At 45.2% G+C, this 25,047-nt stretch overlaps 1 protein-coding gene across 2 annotated transcripts in view; it reads right to left on the reverse strand.

The window, feature by feature from the left end:
• Positions 1-25,047, reverse strand: part of KDM5A (lysine demethylase 5A) — an 84,788-nt gene that overhangs the window by 18,884 nt on the left and 40,857 nt on the right. For both annotated transcript variants that reach the window (XM_019489381.2, XM_019489382.2), the window contains 12 exons: positions 22,323-22,504; positions 19,334-19,496; positions 15,022-15,141; positions 13,063-13,257; positions 12,770-12,951; positions 12,386-12,510; positions 11,933-12,083; positions 5,115-5,232; positions 4,248-4,603; positions 3,592-3,730; positions 2,418-2,597; positions 597-758 (listed from right to left, as the gene is read on the reverse strand). In XM_019489381.2, the coding sequence (XP_019344926.1) occupies positions 597-758; positions 2,418-2,597; positions 3,592-3,730; positions 4,248-4,603; positions 5,115-5,232; positions 11,933-12,083; positions 12,386-12,510; positions 12,770-12,951; positions 13,063-13,257; positions 15,022-15,141; positions 19,334-19,496; positions 22,323-22,504 (2,073 nt within the window). The remainder of the gene's footprint in view (positions 1-596; positions 759-2,417; positions 2,598-3,591; positions 3,731-4,247; positions 4,604-5,114; positions 5,233-11,932; positions 12,084-12,385; positions 12,511-12,769; positions 12,952-13,062; positions 13,258-15,021; positions 15,142-19,333; positions 19,497-22,322; positions 22,505-25,047) is intronic.

Here is a 25,047-nt window from a genome sequence, read left to right on the forward strand (position 1 = left end):
TGCTTCTTTAACAGCAATTTCTGGAGGTTGTACTACCCGACTGCAATATATTTCAATTTGGTGCGTAGGACAGGTCTAATCTAATCCAGTCTTGCCCTTTTTTTTTTGTGGTGCCAGGTATTTTTAAGGTATTTCCATTTATATTCATAAGTGATGGCAACATAAACATTAAACTCATAATTAATCTTCTTTAGCCAAATACACATGGCAACACCTCAGTATATGTGCTTCCTTCTTCTACTATCAAAACCTATTTAAAACATCCTTGGAGTGCCACAATCAATGCTGTGTGAACTGCATATTCTGTCAGGCTTATTACTGTGAAGTATTTATTTCACAGAGATTTACGTAACAGTTTTCAGTATAAAAACTATACTTAAGCATCTGGAATTTACAGACAATCAAGTTATGGAATCAGAAAAGGAAGGCTGGAAAGGACCTCAAAGTCATCTTGCCCACTCCCTCCTTAAGGCAAGAGCATCCCTGGCTAAACCATTCCTGTCAAGTTATGAGTAGTTAGCATGCAGACAGGCTTCCCTTCAGATCAAAAACTCCTAAAATCCAGGAGATGCCAGCCCCACAGCATAGCCCCTTACCACAGTTGCAGTGTCCCTAGCTTCCTCAAGCCCATCCTCCAGTTCACTCAGAGATTCCAAGTCAAGATCCTTCTCTTTTTCCTTCTCCATTAACTCTTTTACCCTTTTCCGTCTATTCTTACTGCTTCCATAAACTCCAATATCAGTCCGGGGACTCAAAACCTGTAACCAAAAAGACAAGAACGTAGGATCTTAGGACAACAACAATGTAAAGAAAAACATTCTAAACCAATACTGCTATGTTGGCTGAGGAACAGATGAGAGCACATGTATCATGTATGCAACCAGCCTTGTTATGCTGCAAAATAAATACCTCATCTCTCTTATAACCCTGCTGTAAAACAGATGAAAAACTGATGAGCATCTTTGATACCTATAAAGTAATGGCAAAATGGAAGGGAATAAACACAAAAAAATAAGACCGAAGTCAGTCCCAAGTATTATAGCTTGCAGCCCTGGAATATTAGTGTAATAAAACAGGTATTGTAGCTATTTTCAGCTGGATTCTGAACCCCAGGATCCTGCATAAGGCAGCCTCTAGTCTTGAACTGGGACCTGAGGCCTCATTTTGGCCAATGCTGATGAAGAGTCAGACACATGGCAGACCTGAGTCTGAAAACCAAGGCTGCACATGTGATATGTAAAACCCTGGTGCATGGGAACTCAAGATTAGGGAGACACTCACCAGTTTGGGACTCCCAGTGCTCTGGGACATTTAGAAATGCATATACAGCTCAGCTGGGCTGCACATGCAGTTTTTAGACCCAGGGCTGCTCTGTGTCCAACCCTGATGCTCAGCTGAACACTGATATCTGACATGGGGCATGCACAGGACCAAAGGAGATGGCCACCCCAGCTGTGGAATCAGGCTAGGGGGCAGCCCCACATCCAAGTTTGGCCTGCCAGCAGCTGTATGATTGGGATTTGAGGAATTTTATACCCAGTCCCAAACACTAAACATCCTGCCAGCAGAAAGCAAATAGCTTCAAAGAGACAGTATTAAAAAGGCACAACAGCAAGCTATCCTAGACTATCTATGCACATGTTCCAACATGCTCCAATTAGAACATGTTGTCAGAGTAGACTTGATTAATAGAGTCTGCTGGAGAGTTCTAATTAGAACGCTCCAGTGCGCCTCATCCTCACATGTGTTTAGTGTCCCGCATTTCAAAATAGTGGCAGAGGTGCTTTAGCTAAAACTTGACAAACGAGCTTTAATTACAACATACCTGCAGCCATTTTGAAATGCAGGATGCTGAATACATGACCCTGTGCTCTAATTGTATTTAGAGCAGCTGTCTGGGAGTCATTCTAATTAAAACACCCTCCCCACCCCCAACCCCCAGGAGCATATGTATAGACACCCCTAATGTCAAGGAAAGATGGCACAGTAGGAGACCAATGTGTCTTCATCAGAAGTTTTTAACAACCCTAAAAAAACCAAACAAACTAGTTCTGCAAAAAGGGGAGACTGCTGAGGATGAGTATGAAAAACAAATCTTAAGCAGAGCAAGCGGACAAAATCACGTAGGGGCCTAAAACATAATATGAAAAAATTCTATAAATACACTGGCAGCAAAAGACAGACATACATGTAGTAACACAACCCCTTCTTCCCACAAACCAGTTTTTACCCACCTTCCCAGCAGCAATAGCTGAAGCTCTCAGTATGCAAAAGGAGACAGACGGCCCTGCCACCTCCCTCCCACTTTGCAGGAGCGAACCTTACATGCCATTCTATCATAATGAAGAGGAACTCAATACAAATACCTCCATCCAAATCAGGTCCCTGGGCCTAATACAAATCTGCATGCTGCTCACCTGTAACAGAGTGTAGCTTGAGTTCTTCTTCAGAAAAGTCCTTCCTGTGCGCTCCCTCCAGGCACGTGCTGCTGCTACCTGAGACTCCAGCTGTGGCAGTGCCTCAAGACGTACCGGTATTGGGCGGCCTTTTGCAGACAAGCTTTCCAGTTGCTCCAGATAAGCGTAATTGCTACCATTCTGGGGTAGAAGACAGTTCTCTGAGCCATGGGACTCTGAATTATATACCACACCCTCTGACTAAAACAGAACTTCACAGCCTTTAAGTTTGAGTGCCACTTTGTTCTTTCTTTCTTCCCATCTCACTGATATCCAATACCTAGTTCTACATGTAATACATTTCCCACTTGCTAATGGACAATCTGTTGTGAATGGCTGCCTCAAGAAACTAGCATGGAGATCTTTCAACCTTTGGATTCCCAGTTCTACCAGTCAAACATAGCAGTCAACTGCTGGTCAGGAGCCCAGAAGAAATGAGCTGTTAGTCTCAGTTCAGTTACCAGCATGCAAGACTGCACAAGGTGGTCACCATTACCAATGGTATTCTTGGTCCAGAAGACAAAAACTGAAAATTCCCCTTTTCTCTAGAGATGACTTCCCTGGGCTAATGCCAAGGTAATATCCACAGGGTACTGGAGAAGGGAAATTTGGACTATGCTTGCTCATACTGTACCTATTCCATAGATAGAGGTCCTCAGTCTACAGTGGTGTCAAATCCAGCACCTTACAATATGTATACATGGTAAAAAATAAAATGAAGTCCTTTCCAGCAGCTCCGTTACTTAAGGACCTAGGTGCACCAAGTCTCACCACAGCTAAGCATCTCTAGCGGCAATGTGTAGAAAAAACAACTTTGAGCCTAAATATGCGTCTCAACAGATTCGCTGTGAAGGTAACAGGAAAGGGAGAGAAGACCCACAGAACCTGTTGGCCTTTGTATTCCCTAAGGGGATGCACAAAAGGAAGGGGAAAAACCTGGAACAGAAATCCGATGGGGAAACGGATAGCAGCCCAGAAAGAAAAGTACAAAGGTCAAACAAAGACTGGGGTTAGCAAGTTTAGGAGTTAAAAGAAGGTTTCTGCTCTGGCTTTCCTGGGCAGTGTCTGGGAAGAGCACACATGCCTATCGGAAAAGATGCAAGCAAGAGATTACAGTCCCTGCTGTTACCCCTACCTGAATGGCCTCCACTTTGGCTGTCCAGTCTCTAGCCCGGTGCAGGGCTTCTTTCAGTGTCAGTACATTAGGCAGGTAAGCTGGGATGTTCTTTGCTTCGTTCACGATGCCCTCCAGAGCCATCATGCTTTGACGTGGTCTAGAGTGAGAAAAACCTGATTCTAGCCTCTTCTCAAAGTGCTAGTCAACTGTAGCCATGATTCCAACAGGCTGTCTGTGCAGCTGATATCCCTGCACTGCAACAAAGTATACCATGGCTCTATTCTCATCAGGAGGGGCCTGTTCACTGATGCCAGCAGAAGTGAGGAAACTGATGATGTACCACCACCTTGGTTAGCAGACGAAGCATCAGACCTCAAATTCAACGTTACAACCCTGAGGAAGCTGGTGCTGGTAACATACTTGGAGTAAAAAAGGGTAACAAAAATAATGGGACTTCTCACACCTTCTTGCTGTGATCACTGACAACCAGAATGGGGCACCATCTCCACTTCAACTGACTGACCATCTCAGATTCCACCTTTTAGGAAGTCAGGCAGCAGGAAGCTGGTGGTAATGTTCACAGACCCTACTCTCTGCTACCTTTGTAAGAGACAGGGCACACATTTCAAAGGAACCTCCAACTGTTACTGAATAGTTACCAAGGGAATACTTACCTTGCCTGTAGACAGACTTTGGCCTTCTCCTCCCACCTCTCGGAGACAGTAAGCAGCTCCTGCAGCTCAGCCATGGCCTTCTCTACAGCATGATGTGGTGCCAGCCCAACACCTGAGTCAATCAGCTTCTTCATCACATCCAGGGTGACCCTCAAGGGGTCTGAAAGGGTGGACCTCACCTCATCCAGCCAACGTGCCTGCTGCAGTTCTTGCTTCAGCCGCGGCAGTTCAGGAAGTTCCACATAGAGGCCAGAACCCATGTCTATCAACATTTGCAGCTTGGAAGAGTCTGGGACCTCATCCATCATGGCCTCTTGAGCACGCTCATGAAACTCCTCCACATCATCCAGCAGGTTCTGAAATCATACACATCAAACATGATCAATCAGCAACAAATGCCATGACAGATTCAAGCTGTGAACCCAAGAATGACCAGCCACATCTGGGTTCACACCTACTACAAACAAACTAATCTATTATAAGCCATGAAGACTGAGATCTGCAAGAAACAAGACTGTACGAGATGCACTCTAGGAACATCAGCCTCCATCAGAGTGGGCAGGCAGGACTATGGTGCAGCTGTGACTATGGTGACTGAGCATGACCCCAAAAAGAGCTTTGTGAACTTCCCTTAGAACATTAACTTAAAAGAGAAAGTTTGTGTAAACAGATGATTCATTCATTCCAGCAGCAACCTTCACCAGGGTGGCAACATTCTTCAAGGAGGAAAGCCCATTCAGTCCACCTCCCTACCAATAAAGGACTACTCCTGGAAGCAAAAATTACCCTGCAGCTTTTATATCAGAAAGCTTTGCCAGTTGCATTTTTAGGCTAAAGAAAAAGAAAAAAGAAAAGATCCAAACGCACCTTTACTTGTCGGGCTTGGCTGATAACACAGGGTAGGCTGAATAGCTGTTGAACAAATGCTTTCAGTTCTTCCATAGTCAGCTTGGTCCGAGTCCTCCCACTATCCTGGCTCAGCCTGCTACACAAGTGAAGGGACAATTACAGACAAAATTCAATAAAAGAGTGAGAAAGCAATCACTGGGGCAAGTTCCCAACCAATAAAACTATACCAACTACAAACAAGTTACAAAAAAAGTCTTGTCACTTCAGTGTTCTAAGAAACAGAACTGGATCATGAGCCAATTTATTCAGAGACTACAAAGCTCCAAATTATGCTTGCTTTGGAAAAAAAAAACCTGTAAAAACCTGTTATTTTCCTAGACACATTTTAGAGATGTTGAAGAAACTACAGCATAGATGGGCAATATATGGTCCATGGGCCAGACCTAAGTGATTCTATCTGGCCCAAGGCAGGTCCCTTGGCCCTACCCAGTCCAGAAGCAGGGGGCAAGCCCAGGCCATAACACAAGTGGCCAGTCCTATCACACCCAAGCATGGAGGTGTTGCCTGGTGCAAAGCACAGCATATCCTCATGTGTAGCTCTAGGGCACACCAGGAGTTGCAGTCTGTGGGGCTGGGTAGTATGGCGGTGGCAGCCAGACTCGGCTTTCCAGCAGCTCCCACAGCAGCAGCAACTTGCTCTCACCCTCACACTCTGGCTGCTACTGCCACTGTCTCCATTGACACCGCTGGACCCAGCCCTGCTGCCCAGGCACCCACCACAGTTCTGCTCTGGGCCCCAGCCTCATGCTGTCACTGATCCCTGATCATGGCCCCAGCTACAGCCCCATTCTGCTCCCACTCCCTGCTCACGCATGGCCCCATCCCATCCTCTCAGCCAAACGTTCCCGGTCTGCAGGGGTCCTAGGACATACTCCATGGAGATCCTGCCTGCCCACTTGGTCTGGCATCCCCAGTGGTAGGTACAGGACAGACGGGGCCAGAGAGGATCAACTGACATCTTCCTCCACCCCCTCTGCCGGGCAGTGTAAACTGCCATGACTGGGGGCTGAGACCAGGTTGGCACTCCTCTGCCCAGCCCTCAACAGCTCACCAAAACTCATTAAGTGGTCCTCAGCCCAAATAACTGCCCACCCCTGAACTATGGTGTAACATTACAGAGGAAATTAATTCAAACAGCCACTGTAAACAATACTCTAGAATGCTACATGTAGAGAAAAATTACCTTTACAGCAACTGAAACTCTTCAAGATGCTTTTGTCAATCCCCGTACCAGTGCAGGTGTACATATACCCTAAGCACATGAACCCAGAACCTTTTTACCAACAGTGTCTGTTGGGGTTGTAAATGCACCCTATGCTGTCTCTCCGACATCAGAGAAAGGGTAAAAAAGCAGAAACAGCCCAACCTATCACTAAGTGCCTTCCCTAAAACAGAAACTCAAAAAAGGACTCTGCACCTTTTTTGAGAATGAAGGTGGGTTGCATGTGGTCTAATACATCTCACTGGCCTTCTCTGAGCACCTGTCCACACTAAGTCTACAGCAGGTGAATAACTAGCAGGTACCACTCAAGTAGGAGTCTCAGGAGAAAAGCCCTTGAACTAGGCATTTGATCCAGAAGCTGCCAGAATGGAGTAAGTTAAATGTAAATTAATTAAACTTCACGTATGGCTGTTTTACAGATTCAGAGAAACACCCCACTGAGACAAGCCACCGATATTAAAAAGGGCCTAACACAGTTCGCCTTAAAGCAGGGGTGTCCAACCTTTTTGAACGTGGGGCCGGATCATGAAGTTTTTATTACCCGGTGGATCGGCGAGCCATATTCAATGACCTCAGAGGAAGTGGTATCACATCACTACCCCCCGCGAAAGTACAGTGTTTACTTTCGTTTCCTGTCGCAGCACCTCAGGCCTCAGAAAACAGCTTGGAGGGCTGCATGGTGGCCCAAGGGCCATATGTTGGACAAGCCTGCCTTAAAGCAAGAGGAAGAAGGTAGTTTATTCAAAGAACAGAAAATTTTAACGTTGTTTATAACCCATTTAGTAAGTTGCTGAGAGTGAGCTCCTTTGACTCTTTATGGAAAGCTATCAGTCTAGGTCTGGTACCTAGTCACACACCACACGCACATGTCCCCTGAAAATTAGCCTTCCAAAACTGGGGTTCATACCATAAGCAGAAAAGTTGATTTTATGCCCAGAATGGAAGTACCCCACTTTGATGCCTCCTCCACCCAAAGTTTAAAACCAATTGCCCTGCAGCAGCAGTGGCATTTCTATTCAGGCAGTTGAGGGAGTCTATTGACTTGATGCCTGACTTGATGCCTCACTACTCCTCACTTTACAGGTGTTAACAACTCTCTCTCCTTTTTAATAGTCTTGATGTTCTATTAATCAAGCTAAACTTTCTTCTGGCAAATTTGCTGTCAGCTAGCTACATCTGGTCTCTCTCCTCCTTTTTCACAGCTCTAGAAAGGATTTGGGGGTTTTTTTTCGTGTTTCAAATCCACAGATTCAACCCTGACGACCAGTCTTCAGCAGCAGCTACAGTTTTGAGTTTCTTGCTGAGGGTGAGTGAGTTGAAGATCAGACTCTGTCTCTGTTCTATGCAGCCAAGACTCTGGAACAATATTTTTTCTTCATTCCATCTTCCCAAAAATAAGATGCAGTCTTATTTGGAGGAGCATGGTATGAAAAAAAAATACAGTGATTTACAAAGAGGCTTTGTTCTGGAACAAAAGAATGATGGTCTTTAGAACATCCACTGCATGGAGTTTATTGTTCCCAGGAGAGACATCAGGTTTATGAATAATAGCTTAATTGAATAAATTAATGTTTATGAAAGTTCAAAACTATATTTAGTAATAATTTTAGATGTGGCCCAAGTCATGGTTCAGAATACAGAGATGGCCAGCCCAAATTTTAATTCTGCTCAGCATCTATACAAAGTGATGCCTACCAAATCATTTTAGTAGAGAAGTAATACAAACATCAGGTTCAAATGGAAGATCCATCACAGCAGGTAAAGCACCATCATTCAAGGTTTGGGTAGAGACCAGTCTTTAATTGTTGCAAATGTGTGAATTTAGCCTAACAAAAGATGGATAGGGAGGGAAGATTTAAACCACCACAGATGATCATAGAATCATAGAAAATTAGGGTTAGAAGGGACCTCAGGAGGTCATCTAGTCCAACTCCCTATTCAAAGCAGGGCCATCCCCAACTAGATCATTCCAGCCAGGGCTCTGACAAGCTGGATCTTAAAAACATCCAAGGATGGAGATTCCACCACCTCGCTAGGTAACTTGTGCTTCACCACCCTCCTAGTGAGAAGGTTTTTCCTAAAATCCAACCTAAACCTCCCCTGCTGCAACCTGAGACCACTGCTCCTTGTTCTGTCATTTGTTACCACTGAGAACAGTCTAGCTCCACCTTCTTTGGAACCTCCCTTTGAGTCGCTAAAGGCTCCTATCAAATCCCCTCTGTCTTCTCTTCTGCAGACTAAATAAACCCAGTTCCCTCAGCCTCTCCCCTCAAGCCCTAGCCCCTGAACCATTCTCACTGCTCTCCACTGGACTCTCTCCAACTTGTCCACATCCTTTCTATAGTGGGGGAGGGGGGGGAACACAACATTGGACACAGTACTCCAGATGTGGCCTCACCAGTGCAGAACAGAGCATAATAATTACTTCCCTTGATCTGCTGGCAATGCTCCTACTAATGCAGCCCAATATGCTGTTAGCCTTCTTGACAACAAGGGCACACTGCTGACTCATATCCATCTTATTATCCACTGTAACCCTCAGGTCCTTTTCTACAGGGCTGCTGCTTAGCCAGTCAGTCCCCAGGCTTTAGTGGTGCATGGGATTCTTCGGTCCTAAGTGCAAGACTTTGTGCACTTGTCCCTGCTGAACCTCATGAGATTTCTTTTGGCCCAGTCCTCCAGTATGTCTAGAGCCACTCTGAATTCTAGCCCTACCCTCCATTGTTATACTACACCACCCAGCATGGTGTCATTCATGAACTTGCTGAGGGTACAATCCATCCCATCTTCCAAACAGTTAATGAAGATATTGAACAAAACCGACACAAAGACCAATCCCTGGGGCACTTGATACCGGCTGCCAGCTAGACATTGAGCCGCTGATTACTACCTGTTGAGCCCAACAATACAGCCAACTTTCTATCTGCACTACAGTCCATTCATCCAACCCATACTTCCTCATCTTGCTCGCAAGAATGCTGTGGGAGAATGTATCTAAATCCTTGCTAAAGTCAAGGTATATCACATTCACTACTTTCCCCGCATACACAGGGATAGTCATTGCATCATAGAAGGCAATCAGGTTGGTCAGACATGGCTTGCCCTTGGTGAATCCATGCTGACTGCTCCTAATTCCATTCTTCTCCTCCAAGTGCTTAGAAATGGATTCTTTGAGGATCTGCTCCATGATTTTTCTAGGGACTGAAGTAAGGCTGAATGGTCTATAGTTTCCTGAATCCTCCTTTTTTCCTTTCTTAAAGAAGGGCACTATATTTGCCCTTTTCAAACAGTCTGGGACCTCCCCCAATCACGACGAGTTTTCAAAAATAACGACCAGTGGCTCTGCAATCACATCAGCCAACTTCCTCAGCAACTTTGGATGCACTGCATCTGGCCCCATGGACTTGTACACATCCAGCTTTTCTAAATGGTCTCTAACCTGTTCTTTCACCACTGAGGGCTTCCATGTTCTCCCCAAACTGTGCTGCCTGGTACAGCAGTCTGGGAGCTGACCTTGCCTGTGAAGATCAAGGTAAAAAAGGCACTGAGGACATTAGACGTTTCCTTATAATCTGTCACTAGGTTGCTTTCCCCGTTCAGTAAAGGACCCACATTTTCCCTGACCTTCCTCTTGTTGCTAACATATTTGCCCTTCTTCTTGCCCTCCATGTCCCTTGCTAGCTGCAACTCCAGTTGTGCTCTGGCCTTCCTGACTTCACCCCTGCATGACCAAGCAATACTCTTATACTCCTCCCAAAGTATCCGTCCAAGCTTCCACTTCTTGTAAACTTCCTTTTTGTGTTTAAGCTCACCAAAGAGATCTCTGCTAAGCCAAGCTGGTCACTTGCCCCGTTTGCTATTCTTCCTGCACGTCGGGATGGTTTGTTCTTGTGCCCTCAGTAAGGTTTCTTTAAAATACAAACAGCTCTCCTTGACTTCTTTCCCCCTCAGACCAGCCTCCCAGGGGATCCTGCCCATGAGTTCCCTGCTTTTCTGAAGTCCAGGTGTATAGCCAAAGTTGAATACAAGTCCCAAGTGCTTCTAAGGCAAATTTCAAACTAGATGCTTGAAACAGAAAAATCCAAAGGCTGGATACAAATCTGAACAGAATGCAAGGAGGAATGTTAAATGGTACCACAAAAGCAGAGACCAAGGAATGACGCCAACTTCTTGAAAACCACTTTCAGAAAAGGCACAGATCTCCTCAGGGAGAAAAGGATGTGGCAGATTAAAACATTCTTCTAATGCAGCCAGTTCTTAAGGTATAGATACAGGAAGGGCCTCAGATTGAACAGTATGAGTAGTAATTACTAGTACTACAAAGGATAGGCAGAGAAATATTTACCTCTGGTACTGGCAAAAGTTCTGGAAACTACAAACTAAGAAGTAGAGATCCTACAACAAAAACTTATATCCAGGAAAACAGTAACATCTATGGAAGCTGCAAAAGTAAATGTTAGTGGTCCAACGAGGTGTAACAAACAGAAACAGCATATGATCAATAATACTGCTAGTGGAGTTCCAGCAGACATCCTTGTAAAAATGCAGTACTGATGAGAATTGTACAGAGGCGTGATGTGGATCAAAAAGTGTAGAACACAAACTGCAACTAATATGGAAGATAATTTCCAATCCCTGAAGACTCATGGTACTGATGACGTTTCAAGGAAGTTTGATAAGTCAACATGACAACTCTTGGCCTTCTCTGTCAGTGTTCAGACACAAACCATGCCAAGGACCATCTGGAAAATATTATTCTTTCTTGGCTCAGGCTGTAGGATCAAACTCACATAAGGAGGGATGATCAGAAGGTTGAGAGTGCTAGAAGCAACACAAGGTCTCAAGAGCCAGAAGATCTTACTTCCTAGAGTGGTACTTGATAAAACTAATTTTGACATGAGAACAGACTGGTCCCGAGAGCGAGACATTTCACATAGACCTTTGTATTTAAAATAATTTAAAACAGGCATCACTAGATGTCTCTGCACAAAGAAATGGAATTACAAATACCATATGATCATGCACATCAGCAGCAAATATAACAGTCTTTCAGGCAGGGTAGATTTTAAATACTGTTGGCTCTATTCATTTAAAAGATTTAAAAAAACAAAACAAAACCAAAAAAACCCGCCTCAAACATTACGCAGAGAAAAAACTACATTACATTAATATTTAGGTTCCAAAGTCAAACACATACAAATTAAATGTCAGAATGCTTATGTAATCATAATTTGGTGTCTTTGCCTGAATGCACAATGGCAGTCTAATTTCAAGATCATGTTCTCTCCACAGGATAGACACACAAGAAAAAGACTTCAGCCTGTGTGGAGAACTAAAGATTTGTTGTTTCTTAACTGAAACACTTGATTTTATAACCCAAGCAACATTTAAAAAAATGTTTCCTTTGGTAGATTTAAGCTGTTACCCACTGCCATTGTGTGCTTAGTCCACAATGCTTAAACTGTCATTAGTGTATTAAACTTCACTTTTAACTACTTTTACCTTTACAAAACAATATTTTAACTTTTACAAAACTGAAAACTCTCAACCTTACCTGTGTTTTTGTTTTTTGCTTAGAAGTAGCTGAGCCACCGAAGCACAGGTCTCTGCCTCTTTCACAGCATCTCTGAGCCTACGGAAGAGATCGTTCTCTGGATACTTCCTGTCTTCAGCATCTTCCAACATCACTCTCAGCTCAATCACATCTGCAATAATAAAATATAAATAGTCCATAGACAGAAAAAAAGTCCTTTAAAACTGCTTACTAGTCCTCAAACAAGTTCCCAATATACTTGAAGTGAAATGAACAACAATGTAGTATACCCATCTAGCATTACAGTTACTTTAGATTCCCTGACTTCCACCAAGAACATCCCTCCTTTCATATGCTTAAAATACCAACCTTAACCCACTCCAATATTCCAGCATCATTCTCACTACACAAGCAGCCTAAATGAAGGCTGGGATTCCCTACACAAATACCTACAATGAACAATAGAAGTCTCACCTTTCTTGTGGTTGAGGTTGGAAGACAGAGCCTCTGTAACTCTACTGACCCAAGTGTCATAGGACTGTGCTCTAACTTTCACTCCGTACAGCAGAGAAGGAAGGTCCTCTAATGGGTAACGGTACCTGGAAATAAACAGAAGGAAAAAATACATGAGTGTTGTAAGTTCATATAAGACAAGGGAAACTGTTTGTATTCAGAATCCACCACATGAGGTTTATAAGAAAAAGTCCCTGCATCAACCCAGACTTTTGTTTCAGGGGCAAAAAATAGGACATGAGATGACTAAAGATATTGTTTGTGGCTTGGACAATAGCTGTATTTAACTACTGGTCTTCATACAACAGATTAAACATGGTATGGGAGAGATGGAGACTTACAAACCTTAGACACTTCTTCTGCATAGAACAGGGACACAAGTCTGTGGGATGGTACAGGCACACAAGCCTCTCAGGATTACAAGAGCAAGTAAGAGCAGAAAGGAAGCATGTAGTTCTGCAGGCTGTACACTGACGCTCGTCATCTGGAACCAGTTCAAACACCTCCTCTTCCGACATCAACACTCCCTAACAAAAAAGTGACACTTGATAACGATAAGCAAACTGCCTTTCACAAAACTCGTATAAAATCCGAATCACATAAATAGGATGAAAGGAAGGAGTATTTATGGTACTCACCATCTGTACAACAGATTCCCTCAGGCGTGTCTCCTCCTCTATCAACAAAGTCATTTCTTTGCAAACCATAGCAGCAAGTCCCACATCCAAACACTCTGGATCCGCTGCCATCTTGAAGATCAGCTCCTCATGGGAGAAAACACAGTGACGCCTTAGCCGCCGATAATGGTTCACACACTGACGCCCAATGGGAAGCTAGAAAAGGATGAGAACCAGCTAAGTCAAGAGATGGCAACCTATCAGAGGACAAGAAATTGGTCAGATTTATGCCTGTGGTGTCCGAGACTGGCAGAAGCTTCTGAGGACTTGGGTGGGTGGAGAGCAGGCTAGGTCCAACTGGGCAGTAAAGAATCAAGGGGAATTCCAAGATGGTAGTAGGGTCTCAGAAAGAAAGATACCTGATCAGAAATCTTTAAGTCCCACCTAAGCAACCGATCAGACCACCAAAGGGCTATTTTAAATCAGAACAGGTCAATCCCATTCATAGGGATTTCCAGAATTTGCGCCGCAAGTACACAGCATGGCATCTTCTTTAATCTTGGAGTTTCCCCTGCACATTCCCCTACCAACAACTGGCGGAGGGGTTGTGCTCACCACTTGTGCCTGATGACTGGGAGGCGAAAACTGTTGTGGTAAGGTCCCTCTGCCAATCAGTGGTGGTGGGACATGCAGGGGAAACTCCAAAATTAAAGAAACCGCTACACTATGCACTTCCAGTGTGAATTCCAGAGATTCCCTACCCATTCATTTCTACAGGGGGTTGACCTGTTGCCCAACCCTCCTAAGGATCAAACTGTGTTAATCCAGCCAGCTGTTAGTGAAAGACTGCCAACCCCCAAATTACATCACTGGGGTGGAGTGGGGGGAAGGGCTGCAAAAAGAGGTTTCCTACTTTACTTCCCTTAACAAGAGGTAGGGAAAAGATACTCAAAAATACATCCTAAAGAATAGTGCCTTCAGGAAGACAGTTGACTATAGCAGTCATAATTGTAGCACAATAATTAAACGGCAGGTTTCCAGAGTCCAGAGGAAGCTATACATCTTTTTAATAAATATCTGACTAGTCAGATATTTTAATAAATACATAAGAAGCTAAGGGAGTTGGCCAGTGGATTCCTGGATCCCAGTGGGTCCATATTCTAGGTTAAGCAAAGGAATCTCATTTTACTAGTCTGAATTCAGCAGTTGTTTCAAAAGCTATTTGCCAGCTGAATGACTGGTATAGGCAAACAAGACTAGAAAATACTGTAATCCTGGAAAGAGCATCTCCAGTCAATGTCCAGGAACCCCACTAAATTATAAGTCTTAATTTATAAGACATTAAAATGGTTGTAGTGGAAACAGTTAAGGTCATCTGACCTTGGGAAGAATGTGCACAAAATGGGAATGTGATTCTTACTTTATAAATATAGCCCTATAGGCACTGGTAGAGCATTCAGCAATATCACTAAACTATTGAAATAAACCTTATGTCAGTTTCTTGATATGTTTGGGCATTGTGAAGAAAATGACTTCAAAAGCACGTATGCAATTAAGAACTGAAAAGATTGACACAAAGAGAAGAGTGAAGGACACCAAAATCAAAACTGAACCTCTACCATACAACAGCATTACCCCACATTAAAGCAGAGAGGACAAAAAGTTTAAGAAAAATCTTTGCAGCCCTAAAGCTAACCCAAGTCTCAAATGCTGAGTTACTTGCTTAAAAGGGTGACTGCACTTAACTTTCATCTAGAATCTTAACTTTTCATCTAGATGTAATTTTTCATCTAGAAGGACTGAATTATAAGCCCCTCAAATTAACTTTCTGTTATAAAAACCTTGACTAATCTCTAACTATAGCTATGCCAGGCACTGCTTCAATAGTCAAGATAATGATCCATCTAAACTAAGTAACTAAATCTTTCCTTGAAATAAGCTGCTAACAGGGACATGACAGATATGTGCAACAGAACAGACCCAGTCAGCAGTGCAGAAGTTCACAGCCTCAGCAAAGTTGTAACCTTGGTTAAATCCGGAGTGATAGGCACGAGGAAATGTCACAACAAACTCGCCAGCACACTGATTAGTTCTGTACACCTAAATACAAACAAGAATACAAAAAGTAAGGTGGGGGAGGAGAAAAAAAATCACTGAGAGTTGCAGCAAAGGTAAAAATGTTATCAAGAGATGTTCATGAAACCTTGCGAAATTAGCTAAGTTAGGACAAATTAGAAGGGTGCTTACCCTTTTAAAAATAAGAGGTTCATTGATAACCTTATAAAAAAGGGCTGAATATATGAATCAGCACCTGAAAGTCTCAGCATGCAATTCTTCCTGTCTGGATCCCAAAAGAAACATTTTTCTACTATCAGCAAGGGATCATAACTTAGTCCACAACATGACAAACATTAAAAGCCTCTGGAAACTGTGTGTTTTGCGATGTTGAAACAACTGTCAGAGAAGCAATTTAGACTATCAAAAACTGGCTGTAACAGTGTTATTTAAGCACCAGTGACAGTTTCATCAAATATGGGGAGTTTATGAATATGAGCTTTTACAAAATTTTTGACAAATAGAAATGCTTTCTTTTTTTTTTTTTCATTTCAAGGGAAAATTTTTAACACAAAAAATACATTGTAACCACTGCCCCAGTGTTTCATAGCAAAGAATTTAAAGAGCAAAAATGACTAAAACAAAATCAAGTAGGAAGCTGAAAAGAAAGAAAAAATCCACCATATATTTAATTTAATTTAGTTCATTTTTATATATTTTTGCTTTGTATGCAATTCAAAGAGAAACCTGACATCTGTATAGATGAACACTTTCCAGTGTTGTCATAATGCACACCACTTTTGAAGCCCTCGTGCTTCAGGGTTTAAGCCAATCTTTTATTATTAGATATGAAATATCTTTTTCTGATGTTACCACTCCTTAACAAAAATTTGACACTTAATAGGTTACTTCAAATCTGACTAGTCAGGGCTCTTACTACTTCTCATAAAGCAGCATGGACTGACAAGACATAGAGACCAAATTAGATGGACCTCCAGTCTAAATCAAGCGTGTCAATTCCCACAAACAGTGGGAATCAAAATATAGTGGTTAAGTGGTATTTAACCAGATACTAAATTCTGATATTTGGTCCTTTAATAGTTACCAAATATAGGAACAAAAATAAATATGATACGTAGTGCAGTGCACTCCACTTACATGCATATCAGGTAAGTGCATAATTCCTTCCCTACCAGCAAAATGCCTATTGGTCATCTGCACATCAGCTAAGTACATAGATAGCATCTTTTAACCCCACTGCTATTCTGTAATGGAAATGCACTCTGTTTAACTATAAATGGTGAAGGGGAAGTGGCTATTTGGAGGTCTACTATTAAAAGCCCTAAAATTGACAGGACCTGGTCAATTTCAAAGCTGCTAATAACACAGCAGTGAGTAATTAATAAGCACTGTTTACATTAAGTTGGCTAAATATAGGGGTGCACTGATAAGATTTTTTGGGCCAATACCAATGGCCAACTGCTGACCAGCCATATTGGCTGATACAGATCTGATTGCCAATAATGCAGCCTGGCAGTTTAGAGAGCAGTGTCCAGCTGGTAAGTCTGTTGGGGGGAAGAGAAGGAATGTGGCAGGGGCCAAATCGAGGCCCCTATGGTGAGGAAGGGAGTGGGGCTGGGGCAGGCACTGCACAGCTGGGGCAGGGCAGGGTAGAGTCGCAGACAGCTTGTCCAGGGGATGTAGGGGAGCACAGCTCCTGCCACTGCGCACACCCCAGGTGAGGCATCTGTGCATAGGGCGAGGGCAGGCTGCCCATTCAGGGTCAGAGCTGTGCCAGCCTCTTCCCAGCAGAAGGGCTGGGCTGGGGCTGCACTTGGGCAGGGCTGGGCAGTGGTACTGGGTGGGGGGCTATATGGTGGGCTACAGCCACCCCAAAATTCACTGTAGCTCCTCCTCCCAGCGCTGCTACCTGGCCCTAGTGATGACCCAGCCCAGCCCCATCCTGGCTGGGAAAAGGCTGGCGCAGCCCTGGCCCCAAGCCCACAGTAGGCAGCCCACCCTTGCCCTGTACACAGATCCAGGGGCACGTGCCCCTCTTCTTCCCCAGGGGTGTGCGCAGTGGCGAGCTGCGCCCTGCCCTGCCTCTTTCCCCCACTGCTCCCAGATGAGCCACCTACAGCTCCATCTCACGTTTTGCCACCCTGGCTGTGAAGCCCTGCCCCTGCCACAGCCCCACTCCCTCATTTACCACAGGAGCCTTGATCTGCAACCCTCATGCTCCTTCCCTCCCCCAAGCCCCTTTCCCCCCCACAGACTTACCAGCTGGATGCCGCTCTCCAAGCTGCTAGGCTGCATTTCTGGCTATGTGCATGCTGCAGCTACGCATGTGCACGCAGCATTTATCGGCGACATTATCAGCCACATCAGCCAAAAAAAGCCTACTGCCAATAATGTCAATTTTCCTTTTATCGGTGCCAATACAATATGGACTGATGTATCAGTGCTCCTCTAGATAAACAGATACCTCCAGTAACTGCAGAGTCTTTTCTTGGGCCCAAGGCAATGCACTTAAATAGAACAAGCTGTATTTGTACAAGATAGTATTTTCTTTCATTTAAAGGGTTTGGGGGGCTTTTTTAGAAAGAGGTTTAGCTGCCAAAAATGAACTCTACTGTATCTACCATGTACTCATTGCTTCACACTGAGTCTTCAATCAGAACGCTACTTGCTGTCTGGGGTGTCCCCAAAGTACACTTCAAAGAACCTTCCATCACTATCCCACAAAGGCATAGGCATGTGGACACAAAACTTCTCCAGTGCTGAATTCCCTCTTCCCTAGGTAATCCAGGATGAGCCAAGCTTTTTTGGCAGGCATGCCACAAACTAGTCCTGCACTGTCCCTGATCTCCTTCCTCTGCCCAATCTGCTGCTCTTTCTGCTTCTGCCCTATCTATTGCTGTACTGTCTATTCCCTTCCCAATTTACCACATGCCATGCACGAAGGCTACCTAGTGTGGCAGGCCAGTAAGGGGGGCTCCTGCGCTGAGCCACCCACCTCACTGCACCCAACCACCTTCCAGGTTCTGAGTGCCTCCCTGGGGGTGTCTCAGTTCTGGCCGACCCCCTTCCTGGAGCACACCCGCTAGCCTGGGGGTAACGCTCCCACCACCCAGGGTCTGGACTGATCCTTGCTCTGTGCCCCCTGGGAAACACAGGCCTAGTAGCCCTTGAGGGTACTCAACCCACTTCAAGAACTTGGAAGGCTTCCCTCAGCCTGAAGCACAAATAGTGGTCTCCCTTAGTCAGCCGAACCAAGAGGACCCCAAGGCATAATCTAGACCCACTCCCAGTAAGTCTCCCACACTAGGTAAAAAAGGAGAACGTTACTGGTTACAAGGAATAGATTTGGAATAGGGTACAGGGTAAAGCAGTATCAGAGAAATCCCACAGAGCAAACTGGCATGGCTGGGTAGCCTTTGATCATGCCTGAGTTACTGCAAGCTATATATCTAGTTAGATCTCAGGTAGCTTACTCATGAGTATCATCCAGAGGCAGGTGGAGATTCCCTCTGGAGGCAGGCAGTTCATTGATCATGAGTTTCAAGAGAGATAGCAAGTTTCAGATGGTCCAGCTTTTCTCTCTCTGTCTCTCTGTGTCTGTCTGTCTGTCTCTCTCTCTCTGTCTGTCTCTCAGTTTTCATCATGGCTACTGCTTCTCCTCCTGGGCAGTCCTTAACTTATATAGATCTTATGACCTCATTTACCTGGTCCAATGGAGACCAGCACACACTGGCTGCCAGCCAACCAATTTGAAACACATCACTGGATGCCAGGTAGCCTGGCAAGGTCTCTAGAGCCCTCCCAGTCAGCTCAGCGTTGCTTAAAACAATAGGGAGTGTAAGCCCCTCATCCAGGTATGTGATGCCAGTCACGTAGGCAGAGGAAACAGGCTTCCCCCATCTCTCAGGAATGTATCAAACTCAGGTTACAACTCAGTGTCACCTGAGAGAGGGATGTCTGCCCTCTGCAGGGACCATATTAACCAAATTGTCACATAACAGAGTTTTTGGGGAGAGACAGAGGTGGCATTCTGCCACAGGCTACGCCACTTATGGCATGAGTGTCACAGGTTGGCAAGCTGTACTCTAAATGAGCTAGGGCAGTGCGTACTCTCCAGCTGAGTTCTTAAGTTCCATTCCAAACCATTATTAGACAATTCAGTCATAAAACTGTGTATGTAGAATATATATGGAGAAAGTTCTCCTGTCCTACTCACAGGCACACCATGCTCCATTAGCACATTGGGGTTCATGATGGTGACCAGCTGATGCAGGAGATCAGGCTGAGATTCAAAGAGCTCAGGGGCCAACTCTTTCATCACCTCCTCTAGCTGTTCTGCTGCGTGAGAGGGCACCCCATACCACGTCTTTGGCTCTCCCCTGGCAGAAAATATAATCAACAGTAATGCACATGTAACCTGTAGAAAAGTCAGCAAATCATCCTGCTGTCAGGTAAGCTCCACAGAATCTTCACCCACTTTCCTCCCCTTCAAACCAAGACATTTTTCAAGTGGGCACAAACATCCTCAAATCAGAGGTCATTATTTATTGGATAACATGACTGAAGCATACTAATCTGACAATTAAGTTAATTATTCTAGAACAGTGGTGCTCAAACTATTTGGCCAGATGGGCAGTGCACAATCCCTCTTTGGGCTAGATCTAACAGGGCCTCATCTGGCTGTATTGGGGGGGGGGGGGGGGAGGAGAGACCAGCCCCAATCTAGCTCTGCAGAAGGAAGGGGCATGGCCCAGCTCCATGGGAGAAAGGAGGCATGGCCTGGCCCCAACCTGGCCATGTGCAAGAAAGGGGGGCATGAGTAGAGTGACCATCTGTCCCAGCTTAGCCAGGACAGTCCCGGATTTAAGAAGCCAGTCCTCACTGGCTGAGTAGAATTATACTGTGCATCCCAAAAATGGCATGGAGTGATGCAACCCAGCTTGCTAGCAGCAGGCAGGCCTGGAAGTCCCAGTTGTCCGGGATCTCCCTACGGCCAGCCTAGGCATGGGCCAGCCCCATGTGGAGTGTGGAAGCACAGCCTGGCACTGAACCAGCCATGTTGCTGGGTGTGGCCCAGTTCTAACCTGGCTGGGAAGAGGGAAGGGGGCATAGAATGGCCCAGCCCTGCAGGGAGGGGGGAGGGGGCATGGCCCAGCCTCATGGGGAGGAGTGGGTGCAGCCCAGCTCCAAGCCAGCTTTGCAGAGGGAAAGGGGCATAGCCTGGCTCCAGTCTGGCTGTGCAGGGGAAGGATCATGGCCCACCTCCACCCAGCCCTGCAAGACTTGGAATTTGGGCATCAGGAATGGATGACAGTATTAACTTCCACTGTCCTCCTGTCACCAAATTTCCCAGTCAATGGGGAGTCCCGCGTGCCAGATTCCAAGGCTCCACAGGCCACTTTTGGCCCACAAGCCAGAGGTTAAGTATCCTTGCTCTAGAACATACTCCATAATTATATTTTCTACTAATATCTAACAGATAACAAGCAGGCATTGTGCTATAACAGGCTTAAGTGAGAAGTCAAATGCTACACACAGACAGTGATGTTTCCAAATACCGTTTTTCCAGGGAAAAGTCTGATAAAACTGTGTCAGTTATCTGGACAGCTAATCCTAATACCTCAGAAGGGACGTTAGCAGTCTCCACAATCACCAGACTGGGTCTGGAGCAGCCCATTCTCAGAAATCAGTCGGAAGAGAACACAACAACTGAATCCGAGATGGCAAATGCACCACACGATTCTGACATTCTGACAAGACAATGCAGCTGAAAGCAACCATTTTATTATTACACATGATCTATTACTGGAAATCATAACTCTGAGCCACTGGAGAGAAGGCCACTGACAGGGATTTTTTGAAGTGCCACTTATTCACAGGTAACATATATAGTCATAATAATACGTTAAACATGAAAGAGAATAAAACCACTTGGAAAAAAACTCTCCGCAGTCAATGGCATTTTGAAATTCCTCTCTACTGGAATTAATATAGAGTCCATTTATAAAAACATAGCTGCTGCTCCGATATCTAGACAAGCTCAGTTTTTCCAGTTAACCTTAGTACTAATGTGTTGTATTGGGCTATGAGTCAAAAATGAAGTTTCTATTACTCAAGAACTTAAGCATTATTTTATATCTAAATACATTACAAAAGTACTCAGAAGGCAACCAAAACCTAAAGAAATACTGTAGTCATAAGACTGATTTGTGTTCATTTTAACACCTCATTTGTTTTCTGAAGACTTCAGTGACACCTGCTGGTAAGACACAGCCAGTATTACCATCAAGTAACAATTTTCCCTAATTCACCAGAAGGCACCAAAACCTACCAAAACGATGTAGCTAATAGCATGCAAAAGCCAGTACCTGAATTCTAACCAAATATTCCCCCTGAGCTCTCAGGTCAGATCTTGTTAGCCAGCATACTTCTCCAGAAATTTACAATCCGAGGCCAAAGACATTTATACTGTCCTTACCAGCACACAGGCAGGAACAGACTTTTTATTCTGAATAGGGATGCTTTCTGCAGCTTTCCCTATACACTGCTCCTTTGTGACTACGCCTTGTATACTGGAAAGATGACAATGCATGTAGTTTGCTTACAGTGATTTTTTCTTTAAAAAAGAAAAAAAACAAAAACAAACCAAAAAAACAGCCACCTAAACCAAGTTAAGAGTCACTTTGAGGTTCTCTCCACTGGAAATATGATTGATACCTTACATAGAGACACATCTGCTGTGACATCTGGACAAGTCATAAATCAGCCCCCTTTAATTCCAAAACAGGGACACACCAACCTCTAACCTTTGCAACAGGATATCTTATAGCTAAGCCAATATAATTATTTGCAAGAAAAAACCCTCAAGATGTGTGTACACATGCACACTTGTTTAAAAAAAGATTTACTCAGAACATAATATTGTCACCAGTATTGGAAAGCTATTTAAACATTCAACCAGAAAGTTGATATTGAGGTGCTTTATATAATGATACCTACACCCCTCTCTTTCTATTATCACCAGTTTCATTTCAGGGAAATGAACTACTCTTCTTTAAGTCCTTTGCTCTTACAAACAACTTGCACAGCATATCAGTAAGAAAGAATACCTGCAGGCATTACTATACAGAACTACGCCAGGTCTTAACAGCAAATAGAGCAGTGTAGGAAAGGAGGACAAGAGAAAAGTCCACAAGCGTCCATACCAGTGCAGGTAATTGATGGAATAGCTCCAGTGATCCTCGATGTGCCAGCAAAATGATGAGAAACACATCCCTACATAAAGCCAAGGCACCTTCATGCCAGAGATATCTGCATTGATGTGAGCAAGGACTGACTGTTCCAGAATGGGCATGTTATTCAGGTTCCAACCAGAAAGTGCATACTCCTGCCAAAAAAAGGGAGAAAGCTATGAAAAAGTCAGAAGACGTGTGAACAAGCCTCTTGAGAAGGTAACCCCAGAACAAATGATCCAGCCTATTAATTTCAGTATTAGCCAGTGACTGGTATTCTGCCACACACTGGCTTCAAAACTGGGATATATTTCCTTACATTTGAGCACTTAACAGAACTAGATGCTGATCTAGGGTCTGATTACTTCAATGCAATCCTAATTCTCTTTGTGTACGCTGCTTTAGATCAGTACCCCAACATGCATAAGAGTCCACTTACACAAATTATTGTGCTCTATCCAAAATGCACTGACACAAAAAAGTGACTGGCAAATGACACTAGCAGATATACAAAGGAAACTAAATTGAAGTACGGCTTTCAATGAAGCCAAGAAACCCAAGTTTTACTATGTCCTCTCCTATGATTTCAGTTTAAGGCCCATTTCACTGCAATATGATTCACTAGCCAATTGCCTGTCAAGAATGATGGGGGGGGGGGCCACCCAATGCCCCATGCTGCCACCTGCCCTGTGGGCCCTCCCACCTCATCTGGCTCCATGTGCCCTGCCCCCCCCTCCCCTGGATCCGCCCCATGCAGCCCACCCCAACCTTAGTGGTGAGGACAACACTACAATGACAGTGGGGACTGAGGGGCCAGGCCCTCTCCCACCCCTGTCCCCCGTGTCATGGGGGAAGGTGTGGGGACAAAAGCTGCGTCCAGGCCCGCCCCCGCTTCTTCTCCAACCCCATTCCTCCTCCTCATGTTGGATCTGGGCCCCTTTCTCCCCTTGCTCCATGGTCACTGCTAGCGGGGAGCAGGTCCAGCACCCCTCCATCTGCTCCGTTGTCACCGCCTGCAGGGATGGGAGGCATGGCCAGTGGCTTGCCCCCACCTCCATTTTTACACATTGCAGGAAACAGGGGGGCGGGGCCAGCAGCACTGGCCCCACCCCTCTCCCCTCCATCAGCTCCATTGTTGTGACCTGCAGGAAGTGGGGGGGGGGGGCAGCAGCCTGCAGGGAGCAGGGCAGTGGGGGGTCCCCTGTGCCCCAGCTCCATCCCCTATGCCCCTGCCATCATGGGGCCCCACCATTCCCCCTCTCCCCTCCAGGCTGGGGCCACTGCCATCCTCGTCCCACCACTTCAGGCCAAGGCTGGGGCCAAAGCTGGGGCCTTGACCACCCCCCTACCCCATCACTGCTGTTGCTTTAGGCCATGGGGGGGGGGCGCGAGGCCGCTACCTGCTGTTCGAACGCTTGCACTCTAATTGGGTGTTTCTGACAACTAATCAAGCGTGAAAATAAGGCATTATGGACAGACTAAAGCTTTTATAATATCAGAATTGCAAGTTTCTCCACAGAAACTGCTTGAATGATATGACCTTAAATAGAGGAAACACCTTAACTATCACTTCTATGATAAAAGTACAGAAAACAGAACATTAGCCACAAATAACTAAAGTTTGCTAAACTTAGCAACTAGGCCTGTGCGAAGCGGCTAGTATTTGCTTCGAATTTGGCCGATTCGGGGGACAGTGATTTGATTTGGCTATTCGAATCACTGTCCCAATTTGATTCAGCTGAATCTCCGAATCAAATGGCCAAGCCAGGCCCATCCCCCGCCTGCTCTCCCAGCCCGGCAATGGCTGTCCCGCCCACCCCAGCTCCTGGCAGTTGTTAGAAAAAAGCCCCGATCCCCGCTGCCCTTCACTGCATGGGAGGCTCTGCACGAGCCCTGCAACCCCCCATGGGCGCTCTGCCTGGGCCAGCTCCGGCCCTTTAAGAAAAAAACAACCAAAAAAACCCCCAGACTCACCGCTCCTGCCGGCGGGGGGCAATTCCCACTGCCCCTATTGCCCTACACCAAGTGAGGGGCTCTGCATGAGCCCCGAAAACCCTGAGGCCACTAGCAGGAGCAGCAAGTCCAGGGGCTCTTCTTTGCTTTTTTTTCTTGGGACCGGAGCTGACACCTGGGTGGGGGGGGCGACAACACCCATGGGAGGGCCAGGGGAGTGAGAGGGAGCCAGGGGGCTCATGCAGAGCCCCCACCATGCAGCATGCAGCAACTAGTGAGCACTGGGACTTTTTTTAAAGGGGCAGGAGCTAAGGGAGTGGGCAGAGGTCCCCTGTTGGTAACCTACACTGAGCATAACTATAAAAATACATGGCCATATGGGGCAAACATACTGATACAATCCTACCACAAGGATAAATTAAAGAAGCCCATCTGAATAAGATATATACTACTGTTCATTGTGCAGAGTCCCCCTCAATGCCGACTCTTTTTCTAGTCATGGTGAGCCACTGAATCAAATACATTTCTACTTCCTCTTCACTCCCACAGCTGAGCTGTGTTTTTCTTTCCCTTTTCCAGTGATTCCTGTTTCTTCACCAGCCTTAAAAGTCTGGCAAACATCAACAAACGGGGCTCCTAACAGTTCACCCAGAATCCCTCTGCTGCCGCCTCTCAGTCTGTTGCATATGATTAGTGTGGCCCCGCCACCCAAGAAACAGAGCCAGACCAGGTTGCCCTGCACTTC

The sequence above is a fragment of the Alligator mississippiensis genome, chromosome 4, assembly GCF_030867095.1.
Source record: "Alligator mississippiensis isolate rAllMis1 chromosome 4, rAllMis1, whole genome shotgun sequence".
Taxonomy (NCBI): Eukaryota; Metazoa; Chordata; order Crocodylia; family Alligatoridae; genus Alligator; species Alligator mississippiensis.